The sequence below is a fragment of the Colias eurytheme genome, chromosome 20 (assembly GCF_061535395.1).
Source record: "Colias eurytheme isolate Ceu_HAF_F1 chromosome 20, ilColEury1 Martin Lab GWU primary, whole genome shotgun sequence".
NCBI lineage: Eukaryota > Metazoa > Arthropoda > Insecta > Lepidoptera > Pieridae > Colias > Colias eurytheme.
Window position 1 is genome coordinate 7492300 of NC_142999.1, and position 23633 is coordinate 7515932.

General features: G+C 32.3%; 1 protein-coding gene across 1 annotated transcript in view; it reads left to right on the forward strand.

Moving 5' to 3' along the window:
- Positions 1-23633, forward strand: part of cv-c (RhoGTPase activating protein) — a 232080-nt gene that overhangs the window by 202088 nt on the left and 6359 nt on the right. The window contains exons 4-14 of the mRNA XM_090113864.1: positions 8226-8339; positions 8652-8794; positions 17895-18504; positions 18684-18826; positions 20618-20758; positions 21079-21188; positions 21468-21635; positions 21823-21935; positions 22239-22491; positions 22775-22878; positions 23314-23438. Of these exons, the coding sequence (XP_089969990.1) occupies positions 8226-8339; positions 8652-8794; positions 17895-18504; positions 18684-18826; positions 20618-20758; positions 21079-21188; positions 21468-21635; positions 21823-21935; positions 22239-22491; positions 22775-22878; positions 23314-23438 (2024 nt within the window). The remainder of the gene's footprint in view (positions 1-8225; positions 8340-8651; positions 8795-17894; positions 18505-18683; positions 18827-20617; positions 20759-21078; positions 21189-21467; positions 21636-21822; positions 21936-22238; positions 22492-22774; positions 22879-23313; positions 23439-23633) is intronic.

Below are 23633 nucleotides of genomic sequence, written 5' to 3' on the forward strand. Positions count from 1 at the left end.
TACACGACCTAAACGTCGTCCCCCGCATTTGTGCAAATAAGAACTCGTTTTTACAATGTCCATTATTTAACAAGCTTCTTTAGTACATTTGCTAAAAGCTCGCCGATAACTTGAATAAAACTTGAGCGTTTACGACTTGCTATCTAAAGTCTAGATTTAATGACATCCCTATGCTCTGTTTAGATGTGTGTTTTACTAGCTTATGTGAAAACTCGTGTTTGTAGACTGACCTTAACAAATTTTATGAAGTTAAATTACAATTTGCATCAAATAATAATGGTTAATATCGTATGAATAGACATATTATGTATTTTCAATACATCAATATTTCTTTAGACATTATGCGAGCAGATTATTAAATTTGCTTCATAAATTAAAATATAAAGATCTTTAAACATACCTCGAATAGCTATCTATTATTTGAATAACAGAAGCTTAATTTAAAATTCAATTTTGGATTATTAAATTAAATATAAGCGAACATGCTTAATTATATTTGAAAAAGATAAGAGCAAATTTACTTTTATAAAACACTTTAAATAGGTGTCTGATGTTTTTAAACCATTTAAGGTTATTATTATTGATTCTGTATTTTAATGGGAACTAAATTTATGTTTGCTTAATTTAGCGGCAAATATAATGTTATAAAATCGGTTCCAGATTTTATACCACATTGACATCGATAGATAAGGATCAGTTTTATTGATACTTACTATATTATTTTGCAACATCATTCGATTGTAACTTCGATACGATACAATCAACGTAATCTGGTACTCGAGACTTCTTAAAGCATTTGCTTGCGATTTATTTGACTGAATCGCATTTTAAATCCAATAATATGCCTTAAATTACGGGTTTTAAAGTCCAGTTTTAAATAAAATTACTCAAAAGTGTCTGTCATAACTTTGAACAGTTTATTTCTTACTGAAATGTGTGAGAAGGGCGGATTTTTTTTATTATAATGGTAAAAGTAACATGTGACGTAAAATGTGTAAAAAAACTTCCCGGAAACCTTCAAGTAAAAATAATAAAATTTATACATTTTATTACAATTAAATAGACGAGAAAAGCATCGAAATCAGATTCGTGTCTCTTACATTTCCTTTGTGACTAATATTTTGTACTATTATCCGTTTTATTACAATTAAATGGACGAGAAAAGCATCGAAATTAGATTCGGTCTCTTACCTTTGTGACTAATATTCTGTACTATTACGGTATCCGTTTTATTAAAAAAACAACCTCCAATTCTTAATAACTAACGTAAAAAGAGGAAAATCAATTATCAAATGCATAGAATAGTAGATGTGAACGCAGCACGGACTAATCGTAATAGTGCTAGTGAAAACCGATATAGGAATGAAATCAACTCCAACTTTCCGTTTCCAACCTAATCGTTTTTACATAATCATCTTTTACTCTTATTTAAGTGCGGTTTCATTGACAACATTGAGCATTGAGTGTTGGATATACTTTCTATTTACTTGTTTGTATTTGTTTAGATAATATGTTCTATTAATCGCTTTGGCTTTTGGTTGTTTTGATAACATAAGTGTATCATTGTTATACTTACATTCATTTTTATAAAGTTGGCTAGTAAAAACTTATTTGCATGATCTGCCTATAAAAATATTATTAAATCGATATCTCTCTTTCGGCTTTCGCTAGGACACATCTTCATACTCAAATACAATATTTTTAATTTTATAATCTTAGCAGTAAGGATTTAAAAAATCATTACATACATACACTCTGTAGTCTGTAACTTATCGCAATATCGTTAAACCCGAAAGGTATTTGGTACGTATAAACTTTATTTCAAAGCTATATCTTATAATATAGTATATAAAAAAAATGAAAACAAAATCAAAAAAAAGAATCAACAAATTTGAATGTACAATGCCCTTTCATTGTACATTCAAATTTGTTTCACTTATAAAAAACCCAGCGCCCAATAGAAGAACTAAATCCTGAAGTGAATAAAACTATCCTCATTCTTACCGTGTCAACATTAAGTTGCGATCAGAGCACTTCATTAATACCTATCCAGATCCCGAATTAATACATCCCCTGCCACGCAGAAAACGCAATTAATCAACTCACGAAGGATATATTTACCTCCAAATTGAATGGTATGACGAAGACGGAGTACCGAGATGTTAATGAAATTAAATTTCGTTATCCCTTGTTCTATTGAATTGCATTGTATATGTATGTCGGGATGTTAACATAGGTGGGTAAACCAATTAACAACATACATAAATTATTGTGGTTAGTTATTTTAAAAACAAATTAAAAAAATGCGCGTTAGGTTTCCATTTTGCAAGCAAATCTTTATTTGCGCGTTTAGTTTACAAATGCAAATTGTAGCACGCTTTAATGATATTTACAAAAAAATACATGTTTTAAGTTATTAAATACAAAAAATACCATTTTTAAAACCTAGGAATAATAATCTCACAACAAAATAATATCGCCTACCTTAAAATGTGATTATTAATAACAAATTTTAAACATGACAGTATCCTTTTACTTACTTCACAAACCTATAAATTCCTAGTCTTAAAGGTCTCTCTAACTAAGCACCTACGTAGTTAAAGGTATAAAACACGCGCAGTAAAAACTGCAACCGACGTGACCCGTATAACAAACCATTATATGGTTACAAAAACGTTTTATCAACGAAGTATCATTCCAAAGCTGCATTCGGCGTTAACCACATTGCATTAGATACAGTATCCAATCAATGGAAAACGAAGAAACCCCGTGGTAGCAAATGCGAAGTGCTTAACGATAACCCGCTGAGACACTTCTAGTTTGATTTAAACCTATATGAATTTATGTATTTGAGTTGCAAGTGAGATTCCACGAAGGAAAAGCTATTGCAACTTTTATCTGATAATTAACAGTATCGTAAGCATAAAGGTCCTTTGCAATCAGTATTTCCTGTAATAAACTCATAGTTTCAACATGAATCTGAGATGAACATCCACCTGAAGAGTTTAAAGTAAATATGCACCGTGACGGAGTTACAAAAATTACATAACCACGTTACAACGCTCAATCTCTAGCGTAATATCCTATCTAGTAGCCTAAATGTCAGCGGCGTCGTTTAATAGGATTGGAATTGCATTTTAAACCCGTTAAATAAGTTGTGGTACTAAAAGCATTCGGTAAGCACCGCGCCGTAGTTAGGTTAGGTTATTTTGTCTTTGAGACTTGTTCACCGTTAGTTTGATAATATGTGTGAACTCTGCTGTTATAAACAGGATACTATCTACATAATATGAACTTGTGAAAAATACATACATGATAATAAGAAAAAGCTCCGTATTAGAACGAGTTTATAGAATACCTGTCTTACAAAACGTAGGGAAACATCCGTGGAAGAAAATCATTAAATTTTTAAAAAGTAATTTTATTTTTAAATTTGAAAATAGATTTATGAAATAACGACTGAATTTGTATATCCAAATTCTTTTCGTCAAATAAATTGAGAAGAAATAGTAATTTTATAACATATACTTCATCCTTTTTAAATTTATAAGCTCTCGTGCAAACTTGACCTAAATAGTGTATCGATTGCTGCATACTATACGGTATGTTGCAATATTTCATACGTAGTTTAGGAAAGCATTTCAAACGCTAGGTATACATACACACATATTATAAATTATACCTGACCTGTCTTTTTTCACTAAATCCTTCAGAACTTCGACACTTTAACTATGAAAAATATTATATTGTAAGTTTTTTGAAGAAACTTAATCGTTTTACATCTTTAATTTCTTCTCACCATAAATTTTGTTGTAGAAATCTACAATAATTAATACGACCGTTCATCATACTTTATGTATTCGTAAGAAAATCTTAATAAGATTAGTCATGAATTTCGCTTTCATTAGAATGATACAACGTGTTGATAAATATGTTGAAAGAAAGCGTGAAGTCATTATGTTCTATCATAGAGGTACTCTACCTTTGGTCCTAAAAAATAATTAAAAATAATATATTATGTGTTTAAGTATTAAGACGTAATGTGAAATTAATTGCATCAAAAAGTGTTGCAAATATAATTTGTTAATGATAAACAACAGATAATTGTTGTGATAATTTAAACTGATAAATTAATCCAAATTATATATGCATTCATTTATATGTAGGTACCTACTTAAACCGTTAGTATATATTAGGTTACTATCCAAAATATTTACAATACCATCAATCAAAAACGTGCATTGTTCCCACAACATGCATAAATACCACAGATAATATCAGAACACAAATAACAGGTTATCAAGCAATTACGTATTTGTGAAATTCACACCATCTAAAGGTTGCCAACCACTGGCCTATCACGTACTTTCGGGTGTCAGTAAGGTCATTACTCAGTAATCATGCGATGGAACGCTATTTGCATAATAATTTCACGATTTAGAATGAGATGTTAATTTTTAAATTGTTTCCTTTAGTGTTTTGGGATGTAGCCTGCAGTCTTCGATGTTTGAGATTGTTATCCGATTGCAGATATGAATAAATTTTGGTTATCGTTATAACATTTTGAGAAGAAGATTATGGAGGATCTCTTGTAGATTATTTTTTGTATAATTTTCTTATAAATAATTTTTGGCAAAAGTATAAGCTTGCTAAGATCCTACATTAGATTAAGATGCATTTTCTTGACTCAGGTATTATATAAAGATAAATTTTCATTGGAATAGAACTATAGAATATATTTTAACTGTACCACTAATTAATAAAATAGATCTTTATTTTCTACTTTAAAAAAACCTTCATTTTTATTGTAAAATTCAGTTTCATATACCGCCTATAACTTTTTGCAGAGCACTTCAAAAGCAACCCTCATTTTCGAATATACAAAATGGAACATAATTAAAACCACATGGCGAACATTACAAATTACTATAGATACAAAGCTCGCCGGTAAAAAAGAGAAGCACAATATAATCCATCACGCTGTTTCGAGTCAATGAACTTGTAACAGGATGCAAGGTTAAAAATACTAATTTTGCAATTACCTTCAAATTATTTCAAGATTGCAGAGTCACTTGCGCCGTACACTGTACAGTCGTTATGTAATGTTTGATACAATTATTTTGATATTTAAGGTCATGTTACATGTATGTAATAGACTGTCTAATTAATAAACGAAAAAAACTCAGATTGACTTGAACATGTTTTTTATTTCACGAACAAGCTACTGAATTTCATATGATGCAGCTTGATTGTGTCTTAATAACTTTTAATAAGTACTTGATCTAATAAAACTTTTTATACGAAAAACAATCTATTTTTTATCAACACATAGCTACTTAATGAAGTACATAACGTCCAAACAAAATCAATTACCGTCCCTTCAAAATTTCGCCGATAGGAACGATTAACAAAAAGTAAAAGTTTGTCCATTCAAGATTTAACGACCTAACGAATCACATCAATCAAAAGCGAATAAATCCAACGACACATTAAATTCGATTATTAAAATTCTAAACACTTTCTTGCTCGATTATCCTCGTATCATGGATCTGGCCCGTCATTCTTACAAATTGGTGCGAGCGAAAAATAAGATGATTAAATGGCTCATTCACACTAACAAGGCTTTGACGGACAACAAGAGGTGTGTCCATCTGTGAGGATACATTGCTCTTATGTAGTATGGATGGTTAAATATGAATGAGCACTAACAATCAATGCTATAACACATCTAGTTAATAGGTACGTTGAGATAGTCTGGTTAATTATTTTGTGTAGACACTGATTCGGTCGATTATAAAAATGAAATATTAGTTTTAGCTTAATTAAGAAATTGTGCAAAATACAAAGCCTTCATAGATATAAAAAATAAATTATATTTAATTAACCCTTGAAATTTAGCTTCGTCAAGTGCCAATACAATACCAGGATAAATTGAAATAACACACAAAAGCACTTAGAACGTGTCTTGAGCTTAATAACGTCAAGATCAATCTAGAACTTCTTGAACGCAACTCAAGTTTTAATAAAGCCGTTTAAATGAAACTTAAGAATGTAATATCCTTCACGACTAGACCTTTAACTTTTTCTAAACTAAAGCTAGCTGTCGTCGCTTCAATCAAGTTGTCCTTCCAAGATTTCATTAACCGCCCACTGATTTCCCAGAAGGCTTTTATTAAGACCATCCGTACTATATCATACGTATTACAGAGATTAAAATATTTTTGCCGCGGTTTTTAATTTACTCAACTGTAAGATTATTGATATAACTAGTTGACCTCTCTTCTGCAAATTAGGACTATGGTTCTGTTAGTTGATTTTCATAATGTTTTGTTAGTTCAATTTTACGTTTGAAACTTTTAATGAATTCCTACATTAACAATTTAATTTCCATTACCTATCTGGCTTCTTTTTATATTATGCAGTTTCGTTACTATTTTAATAGTCACGTCTATTATTAATTTTAGTATTAAAATTGTATAACATCCTACTAATCTTTTACAATTCAGTTTAAATAATATTGTTCCACCACTATAAGCAGAAAATATACTTTTCTAACACTAGAAGCTATGAACGATCTGACCTAACCTTCAGCGTCCGCTGGTAATCTAATAAATGTTTGGTCTAACATCAATGATATTCAGGATAGCCTCGGATAATCCGGTTATCGGATTATAACTGTGTTTAGAGCGTCGGATGAAAACGGAGGCAATAATTGATTACAGTATGATCGAATTAGTTTTACTTGGCTATGGCTTAGGAATATATTATCCTTAACAATCCCCTTTTAGGTTAATAGCTTTATAGGCTTTGTGTTACATTGTGAATATGAATATTGATATGAATGTTTTTTAATATTTTATTTAAAGTAACGTATATTTGGGAATAGGAAGAAGAATATAAATTAATTACTTAGAGTATGTTACGATAATGTCATGACTATAATGACCATTTTTGTTTTATTTTATTTTCTTTTTGTGAATGAGATATACAAATAATGAGTTATAAATTGGTTTTATTTTATTAATAATAATTACGCGATCAAAAAAAAATATGTACTCAATTACATATCAAATTATAATAGTAGGTAGGTAGTTCATGCGAAAAATATGTATTCACATTACAATAGATACCTAAACGTTTACAATATACATTTATACGGTCTGCAAAACAAGACAGACGAATAATGTCTGTATCTAAAGTCTGAATAGAAGTTCTTTAGTGTATCTCATAAAATGTAAACAATTGAGAAATGTCGCGAGTCTAGACGGTCCTCTGCCATCTGCTTTAATAAACGTCTAAGATTTATACACGTAGAGTATTGGAATAATACTCTTCGAACAGTAGGAAATAAATAGTTTTACGAATCTTTACTAAAACTTTTGAATGAAAATCCATTTATCGTGATTGATCATTCCTAACCTTAAATTCAGATGTTGTTACTATAAGGATAATCTTTGTATAATCCAAATGACTTTATAAATTACTAGCTTTCCGCCTGCGGCTTCGCCCGCGTTTTCAAAAAAAAAACCCGCATAGTTCCCGTTCCCGTGGGATTTCCGGGATAAAACCTAGCCTATGTCACTCAGAAATGATGTAGCTTTCCAACAGTGAAAGAATTTTTCAAATCTGCCAAGTAGTTTCGGAGCCTATTCAATTCATACAAACAAACAAACAAACAAAAAATCAAACCTTTCCTCTTTATAATATTTGTATAGATGTATAGAAGTCCGCATATTATAAAGGCTGGTATTCAATCAAAATACCTTACTGAACATAAACGTCACATCCACCCAACACCTAAATCTATACAGACGTTAGTTAAATTTAATATCTCAATATTTCACAACACCAATATACCAGCAATTCACAATAGTGAATATGGAATGCAAGATGCCATTCGCATGCCGCAAAATCTACGTAATCTAGACGGAAAATAGTTTTCATACAATGGAGCTTCGACTAGACTTAAGCTATTGCAGTATTTCAATAGTTAACCAACATATCTTGAGCTCTAGCGCTGGCGTAATTAATAAAGTTATTCATAGTTAGTGCTTATTTATATTATTTGGTTATTTTATACGTCAGTTAACATCTTAACTCTATAATAATATTGTATTATGCACGTGGTGCAATATATTATTGTGATGAAATTTGTCTTCATGAATCGGTTAAATTAAGATTTAAAGTAGACATTCAAATACAATATAAAATGTGTTTGTTTGCAGAACGACTCTGACGATGAGCAGTGTGCTTTGAGTGATAAATGGCAATACGAAAGGAAGTCGAGAAGATGGTCGAGGGTTGTGGAGATCACACCGCAAGCACAGAGGAGACTTCAGGTTTGTTTTATAGTTAAATTGAATTTTTTATCGCGTGATATTTTCTAGTGTTAGATTGCTATTTGTATAATGTAGATCTTGTATGACAGGTAATTTAAATGATGAAAGTTTAAAGTAAAATATAAGACTAGTTGTATTAAAACAATCCACCGTTGTTAACGAGTTGAATAAAAATGGTTTGGGAACGAGAACAGAAAACTTGACTTGATATCAATTCATATTCAATTCGAAATCGGTTTCATCATGATAATTCAGTAGTAGACATTGCCAAAATTCAATTAATATTGATAAATATATGTTTAACAATTCTAGGTCATAGCAGCCCGGGCGCTCGCGGAGAGAGAAGCGAGAGAAGCCCGGGGGGAAATAGAAGATGACGAGGATGAAACCCTACCCACTATCAGAGTGGGGTTGGTAGACGCGGATGGGCATTATACTGACGTTGAACCAGATCTGTAAGTTTAAATTACATAGGTATTATATTTAAATGTTAAAGATAGTTAGTTGAGTAAAAATGTTTGTATGTTTGTTGAGTAAAAGTAAAATTTTTTTATTTTAAAAATTACTTTAAATGTAAAAGACGCACACGCAAAATAGGCGCTTGAGGTCGAGAGGAGGCATGCCCGTATTATAGTTTATTATTATGTGGATGAATCGAAAGATAAATTAAAATTATCGAGAAGATAAGTTGTAACTCGCAAGGTTTGGTTTCTCCGTAGCGACTGTTTACATAGGTCTCTTGGTAATCAAAATGTTTAGTAGTTTGCTAAAATGCTTGTGGAATACTTACTGTTCAAAATATGATAAATTTTGATAAATGAAACGTAACAAAAGGCATTAGCTGTTTTTAGGACAGCGGAAAATTTGTACACGAACTAAAGTGTAGAGCGTAGCCGCGAGCATTGCTTCTAGGTCTTATAAACAAAACAAGTTGTGGTTAAAGAACATTTATTTAGTTAATTAATATTCTATGTACTCTGGCTGTCTCTTTAATGTAGTTTGATGATACAATTAATTGTTAATTATATACAATTTTAGAAAGGATTTGGAGTTCTTGCTTATAGCTAACTGTTATATTTCTTAATTTACGATTAATTATACAAGTGTTATGTGTTTCATTATTCCTAATTTTTTGTTATATATAAAACATACAGCTACATACAGCTACTTACTGAAATAATACAATATCCTAAATAAACGCAACATAGTTACAACACGACTAAAACTGTAATGCCCTTTTAAGGAACTTAACATGTGCTCATTTGTAGTTATTTTTATCTATTACACAATCTCAACCGATACTAACCTCCTAACATCGATAGCTAATACATACTAACTGGTACATGTCAATTATACAAGTATACACAATTATAAAGTGTACAGCCAATCAAGTGCACGAAACATATTACTCTACATGAAAATTTTAATAACAAACAACACTCAAGCGTTTTAATTTCATACATAATCATCCAGCATCAGACAAGGCATCAATCAATAAACCAACAAAGAAATTAATAAAATATCTCATACAATAGCCCTAATCACCCGCTGTCGTGTTAATGAGAGTACGAAATAGGGCTGCTACTTAACACTTGTATAATGCTCCCATTAAATTGGAATGCATATGACTGACAGCATGATAATTAATAAATATCCTTATACGTCCTTGCAGTCTTTAATATGGTTTGAAATTTTAATTAATTTTTGATCCGAAATGATTGATATTAAATGAATATTAACATATTTCAATACGTTGCATAATGTATGATTTCACATTCTTACGATTTCAGCTTTCCCAAATTAATATTTCTGCTCCAATCTTAGGATTGGTTTTTAGTCAGGATTAATCTTCACTTCGTTAACTAATAACAAAGTTCGTCAAATCGTGAAACATAATATCTAGACTATGCATAGTATTTCACTATTTCGACAACCCTATTAGAGAACATGAAAGGTGAGCCATCAAATTGGCCCTTGATTGCGCAAAGCTGATTGAAATGTTAGATACAAAGGCTCGTCTTTCTTTTAACAACGACCAGTTTACGTTGACCCCTTTTACACCTTGCATTTATGTGTTAGGGTGAATGTTCATGTTAACATTTTGTTTATTAGGAAAATAAACAGCCTTTTGATAATTTTATATCTGATATTTTAGTTTTTATAGCATTCAAATGCATTAAAAATATTTTTTTTAAAGAATATAAAAATTCGGGTTCCCGAGTGGCCAGGCGTCGCGGTCGCCCCGGTAGGGCAGAAGACGCGGGTTCGAATATAATATAATGGAACTCGTACATTCTACTTCAATTTACGGAAATGATGACTATTTATATTTCTAAATTAGCTCCTATATAACGTATATTTCTTGGACTTTATAAAAATAAACAATCTATTGATCTACTTTCTATATATTATTTGCAATCCAATAAACATCTTGCATTTGCACTTATGAAACCTTCCTTCAGTCCTTTCTATGAAATAGATATAAAATAGTAATTATATGTGCTAAGCTTTAGGTACAAATTTTACCTACACATAAATATTAATCAACTCTCACTACAACTATAAAACTAACGAGTATTTCATAAATATGATACATACATAGTTACGTAGTATAATTTCTTAATTGAATTAAACTCTAAAATATAATTGGTACCTATAGCCGTGCGTAAAATCACGTCACTTAGTCGAAATTGCTTTGCAAACTCCGGGAAAGCTTAATATTAATATTAGTTATACGTTAGTTGCTAATAGCTTCTCAATTAGAAAACTTTGGTGATGAACCGATACATAATTTTATGGTGAACGAAATCGTGACCAGAGATTATAAGGGGTTTTAGCTAAAGTTAAATAAGTATGAATTTGACTTTGAATAATGTTTTGTGGTTACGTACCTATAGAGACAAAGAAAATTCAGGAAAAAAAACTCAAATTATTTTTATGTAGGTATCTATATAATGTGTATATATATATTATGTAATATTATATGCTATTTTTAAGTCGCTTTTATAACTTTAATTATATCATTTTAAGATATTGGCTACAACAGAAAGTTTCATCCAAACAGTACCTACTTAGACTATATCTTTACCTGTATCGTTAACCTACCTACGTAAAGCTCCCTATACAGTTCCTCTAATGTTAAATCTAACGTTCACCACAAACGTGCATGTAAAATACCCTTAACGCGACCACGAATTTAAAGTTCAACCAAATTTGGTTGACCATTGTCAATTACTAACCCGTAATGGCCGACCGGCGCTCGCTACTTGACTCTTGTAATTGTTATGTACAGACAGCAGCACAATACTTGCGTAATAGAAATATACTTTTATGCTGACCGTATCGTGCGTTGTATGTTGTGAATTGTTATGTTGTGTGTACTTTGGACAGATAACATCGCGATGATGCTTATCGTAATTTGATAGTTGTTCTGAAAATAAAGACATAAAAAAACAATAAATTTGCGGAGAATTTGGAATATCCGTTTTTGGGAATATCAGCTAAAAATAAGATGTTCGATTTATAAACGTCGCTCGCGTCGTAAAATTCAAAAAGACATTGGAAAAAGTTCTTATTTTTAAGTAAATCCTCTTTAACCACGTCGTTTTATATAATTTGATCATTACCTTCATTACATAGCACACTTTGATTAACTGCCTTTTCATCACATCTAATAACCGCACCACTTAATATATGACATGTCTCACATAATATAATTAATTTGTTACACTTATTTTTCGCACAACTTCTCAGTTCTTATTGATAGGTGTATAGTTACATTTTTTAATAATTTATCTTTATATTTTTAAACGTTTTCAACACAAAATATTCAAGATTCTAACAATATTTGTACAATGATCTGTGACTTTGTTTGTCTGTTGTACTCGACCTGTCAAAATTAATGGACCCGGTATTCTGTTATTTCTCACGTGTTTATTTTATAGGTATTTTAAGTTTGTCGTGTTGAAAGTGTCGTGTATTTTTACGACTTACAACAATTTTATTAATGCAGTTTTATCGATCTTTAAGCAGAATTTATTTAAAATTTGTTTCCTTGAAAGTAAAACTTTTATGTTCCTATTATTATACATAATATGAAAGAAAAGGCAGAAATTAATAAAAATAAGCAGACTATATTAAGATTATTTAAAAAGAAAATTAACAAAAATGCAGAATTCGACGATGCAGATGCTAGGTACCTGCTTACTGTTAAATTTTATCGAAACAAAATATAAAAAACATTAAGTTAATAATATTAACAAAGTATTCCAACAAATTCTGCAGAAAGTTAATTTTATATTTATATGGATAATCGAATTTATTCATTCACTGTTAAAATAAAGCCATAAAACTTATTCAATAATCATTTCGTAACACCATAGCACCAACTATTAATTCTCAGTACTAAATTTCCCAAACAAATTATATATAATTATGCCTACCGGCTGTTTGCTCTAGTTACAATTTGGGGTACTCAGCCCTTCACCTATCACGTTTCTATGTCTTATTGCCAAACCGGAGGAAATAATGCCCTGCCTTCCGCATGGCTGTATTGATAGCGGTTTGAAAAGTTAGTGGAAAAGTTGTATGGAGTTATTGTAGAGCCAGTTGGAGCTGATTGAAAAACAATCGGTTGTGACTGTTTATTTCAATGGAACCTAGCTTTTGACACACTTTGGATTTTCCTGAATATCTCATCGATATTGTGGTAGGTACATGATACACATCGCCACATTATTAGGACTACGAACCGTACTCTTTAATTGTAAAAGGTATAGTATTATATTATCTGTGGTACAAGTTAATTAAACTCATGTAGCTATTTATGTAAAAGCAATACTTAACTATAGGGAAAAAAATAAACATCTTTGAAACTCCTCAAACATTATATTCAATAAAAAAAAAATCAATATTTTAACAACAAAAAAAACGCGTAAACTGGCAACTCACCAAAACGCATTGCGCCACGACAATAACCTACAAAAGGGCGTTAGATTTTTAGAGCGGAAAGCTTTTAAACATGATTAATTGTTCAAATTTCGAATTACTTAATGGCCGGACGGGCAACACCAAAAATCTGTTCTTCACACGACCAACGATTTGTAAATTAAAACACCGTTTTTAATTAAAGGGCATGTTATAATTTTGATGGCAACACCGTTCAGTCTGTTATTAATTTTGATGATCCGCTTTTAAATTTGAAATCAACATTGTGAAATGATTAATCAAAGGTTGAATGAACACTCCGAGCATTAGATTGCAATAAACGGTTAGTTTATTTTCATTTGTATATTATAAAACGATTACTCGGTTAATATTATAGGTTCTAAATTGATTTCGGAGTGAGTTGTTTCTTGCTTTAATTAAGCCGAAAAAATTCTGATATTATGTATTAATTAAATTTTAATCGTAAATAATAATGAAGCATTACCGTTATACTTTTCTTTTATTGATTTAGGTAATGTTTTTCTTGTATGTCATAGTTCACACGTTAAAAAAGTAAATACTTATGTATAAATCATTTAAATGGTCCTTGAGTTTGCACCTTGGCTGTTTGATTCTGCATAAAAACTATTTGTCCACATTCTTCAAAGTTCAGTCTTCCACGACAAAGTACGACAAAGAATGCCTTAAGTGCGCTAAAGTATTCGGGGTTATTGTGCTTTTCACTTAGCGACCTTCTAAAGTTATAAAATTAAGGTTTTGTTTAACTTTCCCTAAACTCGACGCTTGAGGACATTCATTTTAGTGAATGACCTTTAAAAATTAACGTTACACTTGTGGAATGGAACAACGTATCAGAATTTACTATTAAAATATATTTTCAAGTTTTAATTACGTCGAATGTATAGTGAATGCTATGCTATTTTTAATTTTGAAAGTCGAAGTCATAAATTTATTACCAACACTTTTGAATTTATCTTTTCTTTCCTTATACTAGGCACAGCATGTCGCTCCAAAACATCGATACTATCATCAACAAAATAGTAACAGACATCTTTAAATGGCTGCATCATAAATCATAACGCTAACGTGACCAAATGTTACGTTTAATATTCGCAACCATTATATAAGGAATGAAATAACAAATCTCATTCAATTATTTGTAACGTGTAATTAATTTATCTATATCCGACTTTCTCCGTCCAAAATTTCGAGTACAATATATTGCATTAATAGCAATAACGTCGTTTGCCTTATAAATCGTCGTTAATTGCTACCTTTCAGAGCAATCTGATCAAACAGATTTACATTCGAGATGAAAACCTTCAATTCGTTCGCATGACGCGATAATTTTACCTTCGTTACGGGCCTTTGATGTTCTTTTATTTGTAAATCATATTTGATTCGCAGCAAATAAATTATAAGCTGACTGATACTTTTGTATTGTGATGTATCGAACGTCGCAAAAGACAACGACACCGATTTTTTTATTCTGTAGGTCTAAGCTGTAGGTAGTCTGTAGGTAACTTAAACAATACTTCTTAATGAAATGTACTTTTCCGACGTAAATAGAAAAAATATGAAACGCAGCACAGATAAAATCTTCTTTGTGTTGTGCGTAGTCTATCTTCAAATTGTTGTTTGGATTGTGAAAAGCTGGAGTAGCCATATCTTTTGCTTAGAAAAAGCGTTTAATTCCTTTTACTTTTATTTTATTACAAGGCTGAAAATAACATGGCTTACCCGAGATCATCCTTTGTTCTACAAGAAAGTTAATTAAAGTTCTATATTCGACCCCGAGTTTGTAAGTTGTAGAATGAATCTATTCATTCGTAGCTTGGATTGGATTATAGACTACAAGCCCGCATATGAAAAAAATATGGGTCAAATGAACCACCAGGGGTCATATCTAGAACGAAAGAAGAGCAAAAAATAATAAGATTCATCACTATGCCGTCACTTGTAAGCTGTCCAACTGAGTGCAGATGAGAATTGAAAAGTACAGGTAGACTCGGTAAATTTTGGTCATATATTTTTGTACGGCATTCTTAACCATCGATAGATCCATTAAAAATAATAAGAAACCGCTCAGTGCCGTACAAAAATGTGGGTCCACCAAGTCGGAATTTTTATTTAATTTCCGAGAGTTACCGGGGGTAAATTTGGTCATTTGACCATGTACGGCATCTGTGTCATACTATTGCTATACTGCTTTTAATCCATTATTCCGCAACGCCGTACAAAAATCATGGGGACAAGGGGAAAAAATCGAGAGTTGCAATCCCCTCTCTTTCCCCACTCCAGGGGGTCATTTGACTAAGTACGGCTTCGGTTCCAAAACATTATCTAGCACTCAAAAGTACTATTAAAAGCAATGCCGTCAAAAAATAATTGTTCTTTTAAATGTATACCAATAATCATCTTAATTTCATCGAATTCTTGATATAAAGAGCTGTAAGGTCATTTGACCCTGTACGGGAACTTTTTTTTTAACATGATATTGTAAAATTCAATTGTTGTATAGTATTGCCGTTCAAAAGAAACCGTTCAAAAAAAAGTTATAGAGAAATGCAAACCCAGAAATTTTGTTAAAGTTTAAACATCGTAGATTAGTGAAATATAATAGTTTTCTACACTTTATTCGTTGTTTTAAATAGTATTAACATAGATAAATTAGGAAAAAACGATGCCGTACATTTTTGTGCAGACCACATCTTTTAGGCTGATGAAAGCGACGAAAGCTACAATTTTAAGGGTGCTTTATGGCCATTTGATACAGTACGGCATTAACATATTTTTACCCAACTACGGCAAAGCAAAAGGAGGGTTATGGTTTTGACAGGTCATGTATGTATGTTCATCTATTCCCTCGTAACTTCTAAACTACTTATCAGAATTCGACAAATGACATATCATTAGAAGCGTCTGAATTGTTCACTGGATAATCAGTGACCAGCTAGCTAAAGGCTATATGGGGTTTCACAAAATCTAATGTGGCGCCCTCTAGCGGACAAAACATACAGAGTAAAAAAATAAAGTTAAGATAAATATGCCGTGTTTGGTGTCATTTGAAAGCGCTTTACTTGTACATTTTGAATATGTATATATTACTAGCATTTGCTTGTGACTTTACCTGTATTCATGGGCTGATTGAATATAATTCACATCTTTTCGTTCATAGCTTTTTTATTAGTTCATCAATTTAACGGAGTCCATTCCACTTGACTCCGACTTTCCAAGGTGATAATTAACCACCTCGAGCTTCTTAATATTAATGTATATTTATATTTTATTAGAAAAATATAAAGCAAACATTTCGTTATATGGATTTTTTCTTTTTCAGATTTTTCCCCTTTGAACCAACGAAAATGTACGGCACATGAAAAAATATTATCTATGCATAAAATACTTTAAAAATAAATTTATTTCGTGTTGTGTCAAATGACCCCCTGGAGTGGGGAAAGAGAGGGGATTACAACTCTCGATTTTTTCCCCTTGTCCCCATGATTTTTGTACGGCGTTGCGGAATAATGGATTAAAAGCAGTATAGCAATAGTATGACACAGATGCCGTACATGGTCAAATGACCAAATTTACCCCCGGTAACTCTCGGAAATTAAATAAAAATTCCGACTTGGTGGACCCACATTTTTGTACGGCACTGAGCGGTTTCTTATTATTTTTAATGGATCTATCGATGGTTAAGAATGCCGTACAAAAATATATGACCAAAATTTACCGAGTCTACCTGTACTTTTCAATTCTCATCTGCACTCAGTTGGACAGCTTACAAGTGACGGCATAGTGATGAATCTTATTATTTTTTGCTCTGCTATCGTTCTAGATATGTTCCCTGGTGGTTCATTTGACCCATATTTTTGTCCTATGCGGGCTTGTAGTCTATTACTAAGATCTTTTAATTAAATGTCAAAATGAAATATTATGTGTTTGAATCGACTTTACTCATTGTTTTTAATAGATTCCAGTTAAAGAATTCGCTTTATATTCAAAATTCGATAGGGTTTATGTTAATTATATAATTTAGAATGCTACGTAGTTAAAATTATTATAAACTAGCGGTTCGCCCCGGCTTCGCCCGTGGTACATGTTTACGTTTTCTCTACATAAGAACCATCCTCGTACTTCAAGGAATATAATAAAAAAAGAATTATCGAAATCGGTTCAGCCGTTCTCGCGCTTACCAACACATTTTGCGATTCATTTTTATATATAACTAGCGGTCCGCCCCGGCTTCGCCCGTGGTACATAATATTTACGTTTTCTCTACATAAGAACCATCCTCGTACTTCAAGGAATATAATAAAAAAAGAATTATCGAAATCGGTTCAGCCGTTCTCGAGTTATGCGCTTACCAACACATTTTGCGATTCATTTTTATATATAAGACAAGCGGTCCGCCCCGGCTTCGCCCGTGGTACATATTTACGTTTACTCTACATAAAAACCATCCTCATACTTCAAGGAATATAATAAAAAAAGAATTATCGAAATCGGTTCAGCCGTTCTCGAGTTATGCGCTTACCAACACATTTAGCGATTCATTTTTATATATAAAGAAGATTATTATTATAAATATGTATATTTTTCCAGATTAACAGTACCAGGTCAACAGACACACATACAGTTACCAAGCGATAAAGAAGATGAAGAAGACACAGGAACTAGGTTTAGGCGAACAGGATCTGAAAGGTTACGGGACGGAGCGAAAGCTCTCCTCCGACGAGTCGAATCTCTCAAAACAAGAAGAAGAAAACGGCAGAATAGAACAGAAGTTATAGTCTCGTCGCCGCATTTTCTGGACGTGCAGGATAAATACCCGGATTTGAATTACATAGACATGACGCCGACGACACCATCGGCGTTTCCCTTCCCAGACTTCCATAGTTCGCCTTTACACACGCCAGCTATTAGAACCCAGCCTCCTTCGCCAATGACAATCATGCCACCGTCTCCTATAGCTCCAGTAGAACAATCTTTCGTCATCCACGCGCCGTTTGGTGACGACAGTTCAAGTTACGCGTCAGATGGCAGCATGGGTTCTAGCAATAAAAGTTCTAAGTCAAAACTAGGTAGAGCGAAGAGGATATTCCATAGAGGGCTGAAGAGTGATGATTCGAGTGCATTGAGTGACTCGGAATGTCAGCCGGCCAGTTGGAGACATAATTACTATAAGGAGCATAATACTCATCATACTACAGAGGTAAGTTAACAATCCATTATTTAGCAAACATCCTTTTAATTTATTTTTTAGATAATGCATAGGTATCTTTTTTCTATCTCGTTTATATACTAGCGTATATAAAGTGTAGTAAGAACTTTCAATTCATAAATAAAGCACCGTAGATAGAGCTCAAATTATATTATTTGTAAAAAATGCAGGTATACGTAGAGCCACCATCACCAATAGACCTGAAACCGGACCCAGAAGTGTTGCGCGAAGTCCAAAAGTCACCAGGCCATACACCACATCGACGGCAAGCCATTAGAACCAGTTCACTCAATTTAGGAAAAGACGGCCAAAAGTAAGTAACAAATAGTTTGGAAAATCCAAAAGTGCACGCCTCATATTTTTTTTTTAATAATTATTTATTAATTATTATTTTTGTTTATTTAATAACAATTAAACCACATCGAATCAGACCCTGAAAAATGAAAGGGTTCTATTCCTGAGCATACTCAAGCGTAAGAGAAAAAAAAAGACTCGATTAGTAAAGTATTTCGGTCGCTATCGTGTTAACAAGAAAATCCTCCGCACATACAGACACACGGACGTCCAAGACAGAACTTTTTTAAACTGTTTTTTAACTAGTTTAAATAACAAAAATGACATCAAAAATATCATGAATGTTAAAAATAGTGTTTTTTTCTTAATATGTGTGTGTATGTATTATCTTACAAGTGCAATGTATGATACATAAAGACATTTTAAGTTTGAAAAATCAGATGTTTTGCGCGAAGTGACAGTAGTACCCACCTCAACGCTTCGCTTATGAGGCGTGCAAAATAATTTATCATTTCGAATATGAATACTTACCTAATCTACCATGACACTATGACGTATTTCGTTAAGTAAATTTTCCCTTTAAAGAGGTCATAGGGCACGTAACTTTTCTTTGACTAAGTATTTGATTTATTTTAGGGCAAGTAATTAGCCTTCACCTGACTTTTGAACCTAACACCGCTTTGACACGAAACCTAAACGAGGTGAAACTTAATCTATGAAGCTTTTTAAATAGTACAAAATACGTACACGTTCTCCTTTAATAAAGCTTGATAATACGAGAAACGTTAAAGGTCGTTTGAAATACGTTTAAATTACTATACTTAAGTCTTAAGCTCACAATAATTCCACCCCAGTAATTATTCTTACGGACTCATTTCGAATTCCGGCCGCTTAAACAAACTCCACAAGCGATGGATTGAAACCCTGAAACTCATCGAGTACGCATAATTACTCAACATTGTTCACTTTTGGAGTTGTCAAGTTGGGAAGATACTCAAGGGGATAGCGTTTGAAAGTTTCTAGCCTGTAAATTTGCTCAGACTAAAGGCCTCGGGTCGAGATGCGCATAAAGACTATTCGCACTTGCTAGTTTATACTCGGTTAAGTTAATTATCTGTTAGTGAACTATTATTGATGATGAATGTATGGAACTAATTGATAGATTCTCTTCGCATTATTCATGCGAATTTTTGGTTTTCAGTTCACGTTATAAGATAACAGTCATTCTCTATATTAATTTTCTCCCAAATGACATAAGAGGTGATTGCTATAAGCTCTCCATTCAAATTTTTTTCGTAAAAAAAACTTCTCCAAGATTCCACATAATATATTATGTCGGTAGGTATGTATAATTTAAGAAATTACAGTTGTTTTTGTTTATTAAAATAGTAGGAAGTTATAAATTCGATCGTCACGTGTGAGATCTCATAAACGTTTCCAAAACGAATCTATGTCATTTATAAGGAAACGATTAGTCCGCGTCTAATTGCCCCAAGCAGACACAATAAGTAACTTGTAATGGACATAGAACATTGGACAATAGTGTATTGGTATGCTAATACGCGCCGACCACGACTAATGTGCGTTTTTCTCTGCTATTTTGTGGGGCAATGAACTGGATTTGTACCGTGAAGATTCCATTTTAATGTAGCTTAGGAACTTGGAGTTAGTTGATTTTGTTGGCTAATGTACGAAGAATAACGAAATTGAGGTTTTTGATTAACTTACGTGATACATATATTTTTTTTTATCATCTGCAAACTTTCGTTTTTAATATATTAAATAAATGTATTAATAAAAACCTTTTCAGATTTCGCGATCGCAGCTTAAAAAGGGATAAATCAGCGTCCAGAAGTTCAGAACTCGATAGCAGTCCGAACTCAGCTGGATCCAGGTCTCATGATGGTGACCACGACGATGATGACGATAGCCTTGATCTTAAGACTAAAAAGTAAGTTCTCCTCATTTTGTTCTCCAAGATCTCTGAAAATGTAGAAAAAAAAATTTAATACCTAACCTAACATATGATTATTTTGTGATGATTTCGCTCCACCATAATAGAATTTGGTTTTCTTTGTATATTTATGAAGAAAACTAATTTATACAAAATTAAATTCGCATCTCGTTACGTAGATTGCGATACTCTGTATTTTATTTTTGATAGAAAAATGTAAAAAATATGTTAGGTACTTTTCTATTTGCTCGACTTTCCCCAGTCCGTATGTTCCTTCATTTATTTTCCTTGTGTAAATATTTGTTGAAATCTTTCAGAAACAACATACAAAGGTGGTATTCATTTAGAACGAGTGCTCTCAACGGCGGGCCGAAAGCAAACAACACGTTACAGCCAGCGCCGAATCAGAAAAACCCCGAAGCGTATTGTGAGTTCGATTTCTATATTTGTACCAGCATTTTTAATACAATAGGCATATTGTCTTATAATTTAATTTTATTTCCATGATGAGATTTTTTTCTATTCTTTGATAAAGTCGCTTAAAAAAATTTCACGTATATTTTCATACATTAATTGTACATTACTGACAGATATTATAATAATTTATGCCAAGAACATAATATTTATTATACAGAAGTTCTGAAATTGCCCAATCTTTCTGTTTTTTATATTTCCCATATAAATCTTAACAATCTCTAATTTTCAGTATCACGACCGATGTCATCACTATCGTGTGGCCAACTGCACATATTGAGGAAACTAGCTCTATTGCGGCTCACCGCGTGTATGGAGCGATATTGTCCGTCGCACAAATCTGGGTGGAACTGGGAATTACCGAAGTTGATAAGGAAGATTAAAACGCCTGATTATAAAGGTAAGAACCTGAAAATTAATCATGAAAAAATTATCTTATATCTTCGTGTATAATATTTACCTAACTAGATGATATTTTTATTGCCGTACTAACAAAAATTAAAAGCCAAAAGCAATCTTTGTCGTAGTCCTTTTTTAGTTCCAGAATAATGCTTTAATGTAATTATTTCCGTGTAAATTAATTACAGACAAAACAGTATTCGGAGTACCTCTCACAGTGTCGCTGCAGAGGACAGGACACTCCTTGCCGAAGCCTATACAATGCGCACTAAACTGGTTGAAACAGAACGCTATGGATCAGGTAATTTCTATCATCTTATAAATTATAAAATATTCACAGCATTCGCTGATGTCAATAGAAAAATAGATTTAAGGCAAAAAAATCTGCTTTATTTTCCAAGTAAATGCTAATAATTTTATCAGAAGTTCATAATTTATTTATGTAATCCAACGCGATAACAAAAATAGTCGAACGCATTGCTGTTAAAATCTCGAAAAGAAAATCGTAGTGTCACATTCCACGAAAAACGTACAAAATCACAAAAAAACGAAGTAAATTAAGGCGACATAAGTTTATCTTTCTCTATTGAATTTTCCATTCCAGATGGGTATATTCCGGAAAGCCGGGGTAAAATCCCGTATAGCCAAACTCCGCACAATGGTAGAATCAGCGGGCGCTACAAACGGCGCCTTTGCGATTGAGAACATTAACACAACAGAACCCGGTCTATGCAGTTTGAGCTTTGACGGTGCGCAGGCGCATGACGTAGCTGATGTCGTGAAACAGTACTTTAGGGAATTACCGGATGCATTGCTCACTAATAAACTTAGTGAGACGTTCATTGCTATATTTCAACGTGAGTTTTTTTGTAATTACTATTCTCAGTGTTTTTAGTACTGCTGGGGAAATTTATCCATCAATGTTAATCTCGCTAGAAGCATAACTTCTGGAAACTGTGTGTGCTGCGCTCTTTGCACAAAGCTCTTAGGTCATTTAATTTCAATTTTTTTTTACAAATTAGTTTTTCCTTTATTCTAGTAAAACGAAGGTGGTTCCGATTCGACTCCATCCTCATTCCATGTTATCCAATAGTAATTTCTGCCAGAAAAAATAAATAAAGAACTTTATTATCATTTCAGATGTTCCCGAACCCTTACGGCCAGATGCAGTGCAATGCGCTTTGCTATTGTTACCTGAAGAACACTTGGAGGCTTTGCAGTCTTTGTTGATATTCTTAGCAGAGGTAATTACACATTTTTTGTCCTAATAGCCATCAAATTTAGATGGATGATGATGATGATGATGGAAGTACCTGTGTAAGTTTTTACGGTTTTTCCAACAGATTCAATTCCATTCCTCGAAAATCAAATATTAATTATAAGAGGATAATTCCATCCAACTCATTCCAGTTACTTTGTCCAAGGTTTTTTTAAAACTGCAAGCATATAGCTGACTGCCGATAGAATATCCTATGTTATTTCCCCTCATATAGCAGTATACAGCAAAGCAATAGAAATTTATTGCATATCATATTTAATATAATAAAATAATTATTGCATATCATATTTTATATAATAAAATAATTATTGCATATCATATTTTATATAATAAAATAATTATTGCATATCATATTTAATATAATAAATAAACTATAACTTAATTATAATTTAAATTCCAGGTGGCAGAACACTCAGCAGTGAACCAAATGACGGCCTCTAACTTAGCAGTCTGCTTCGCGCCGACACTGCTGCGGCTGCACCACGCGCCGCCCGCTGGTAGCACTAAGGAGGGCAACTCTAATCGGTATGTATTTAATTGTAAAAGACGCGTGTTAAAACAAAAATAAAAAAATAAAAACAAGAAATTAAACCTTCAAATAGGAAAAAACCAGAAATTAAACCATCAAATGGTCAGAACAGGTCAAAATTTAATTACAACCAACTGGAAGACACTACCTTTCCAATAAAAAAGAACCATCAAAATCAGTTCACCTAGTCG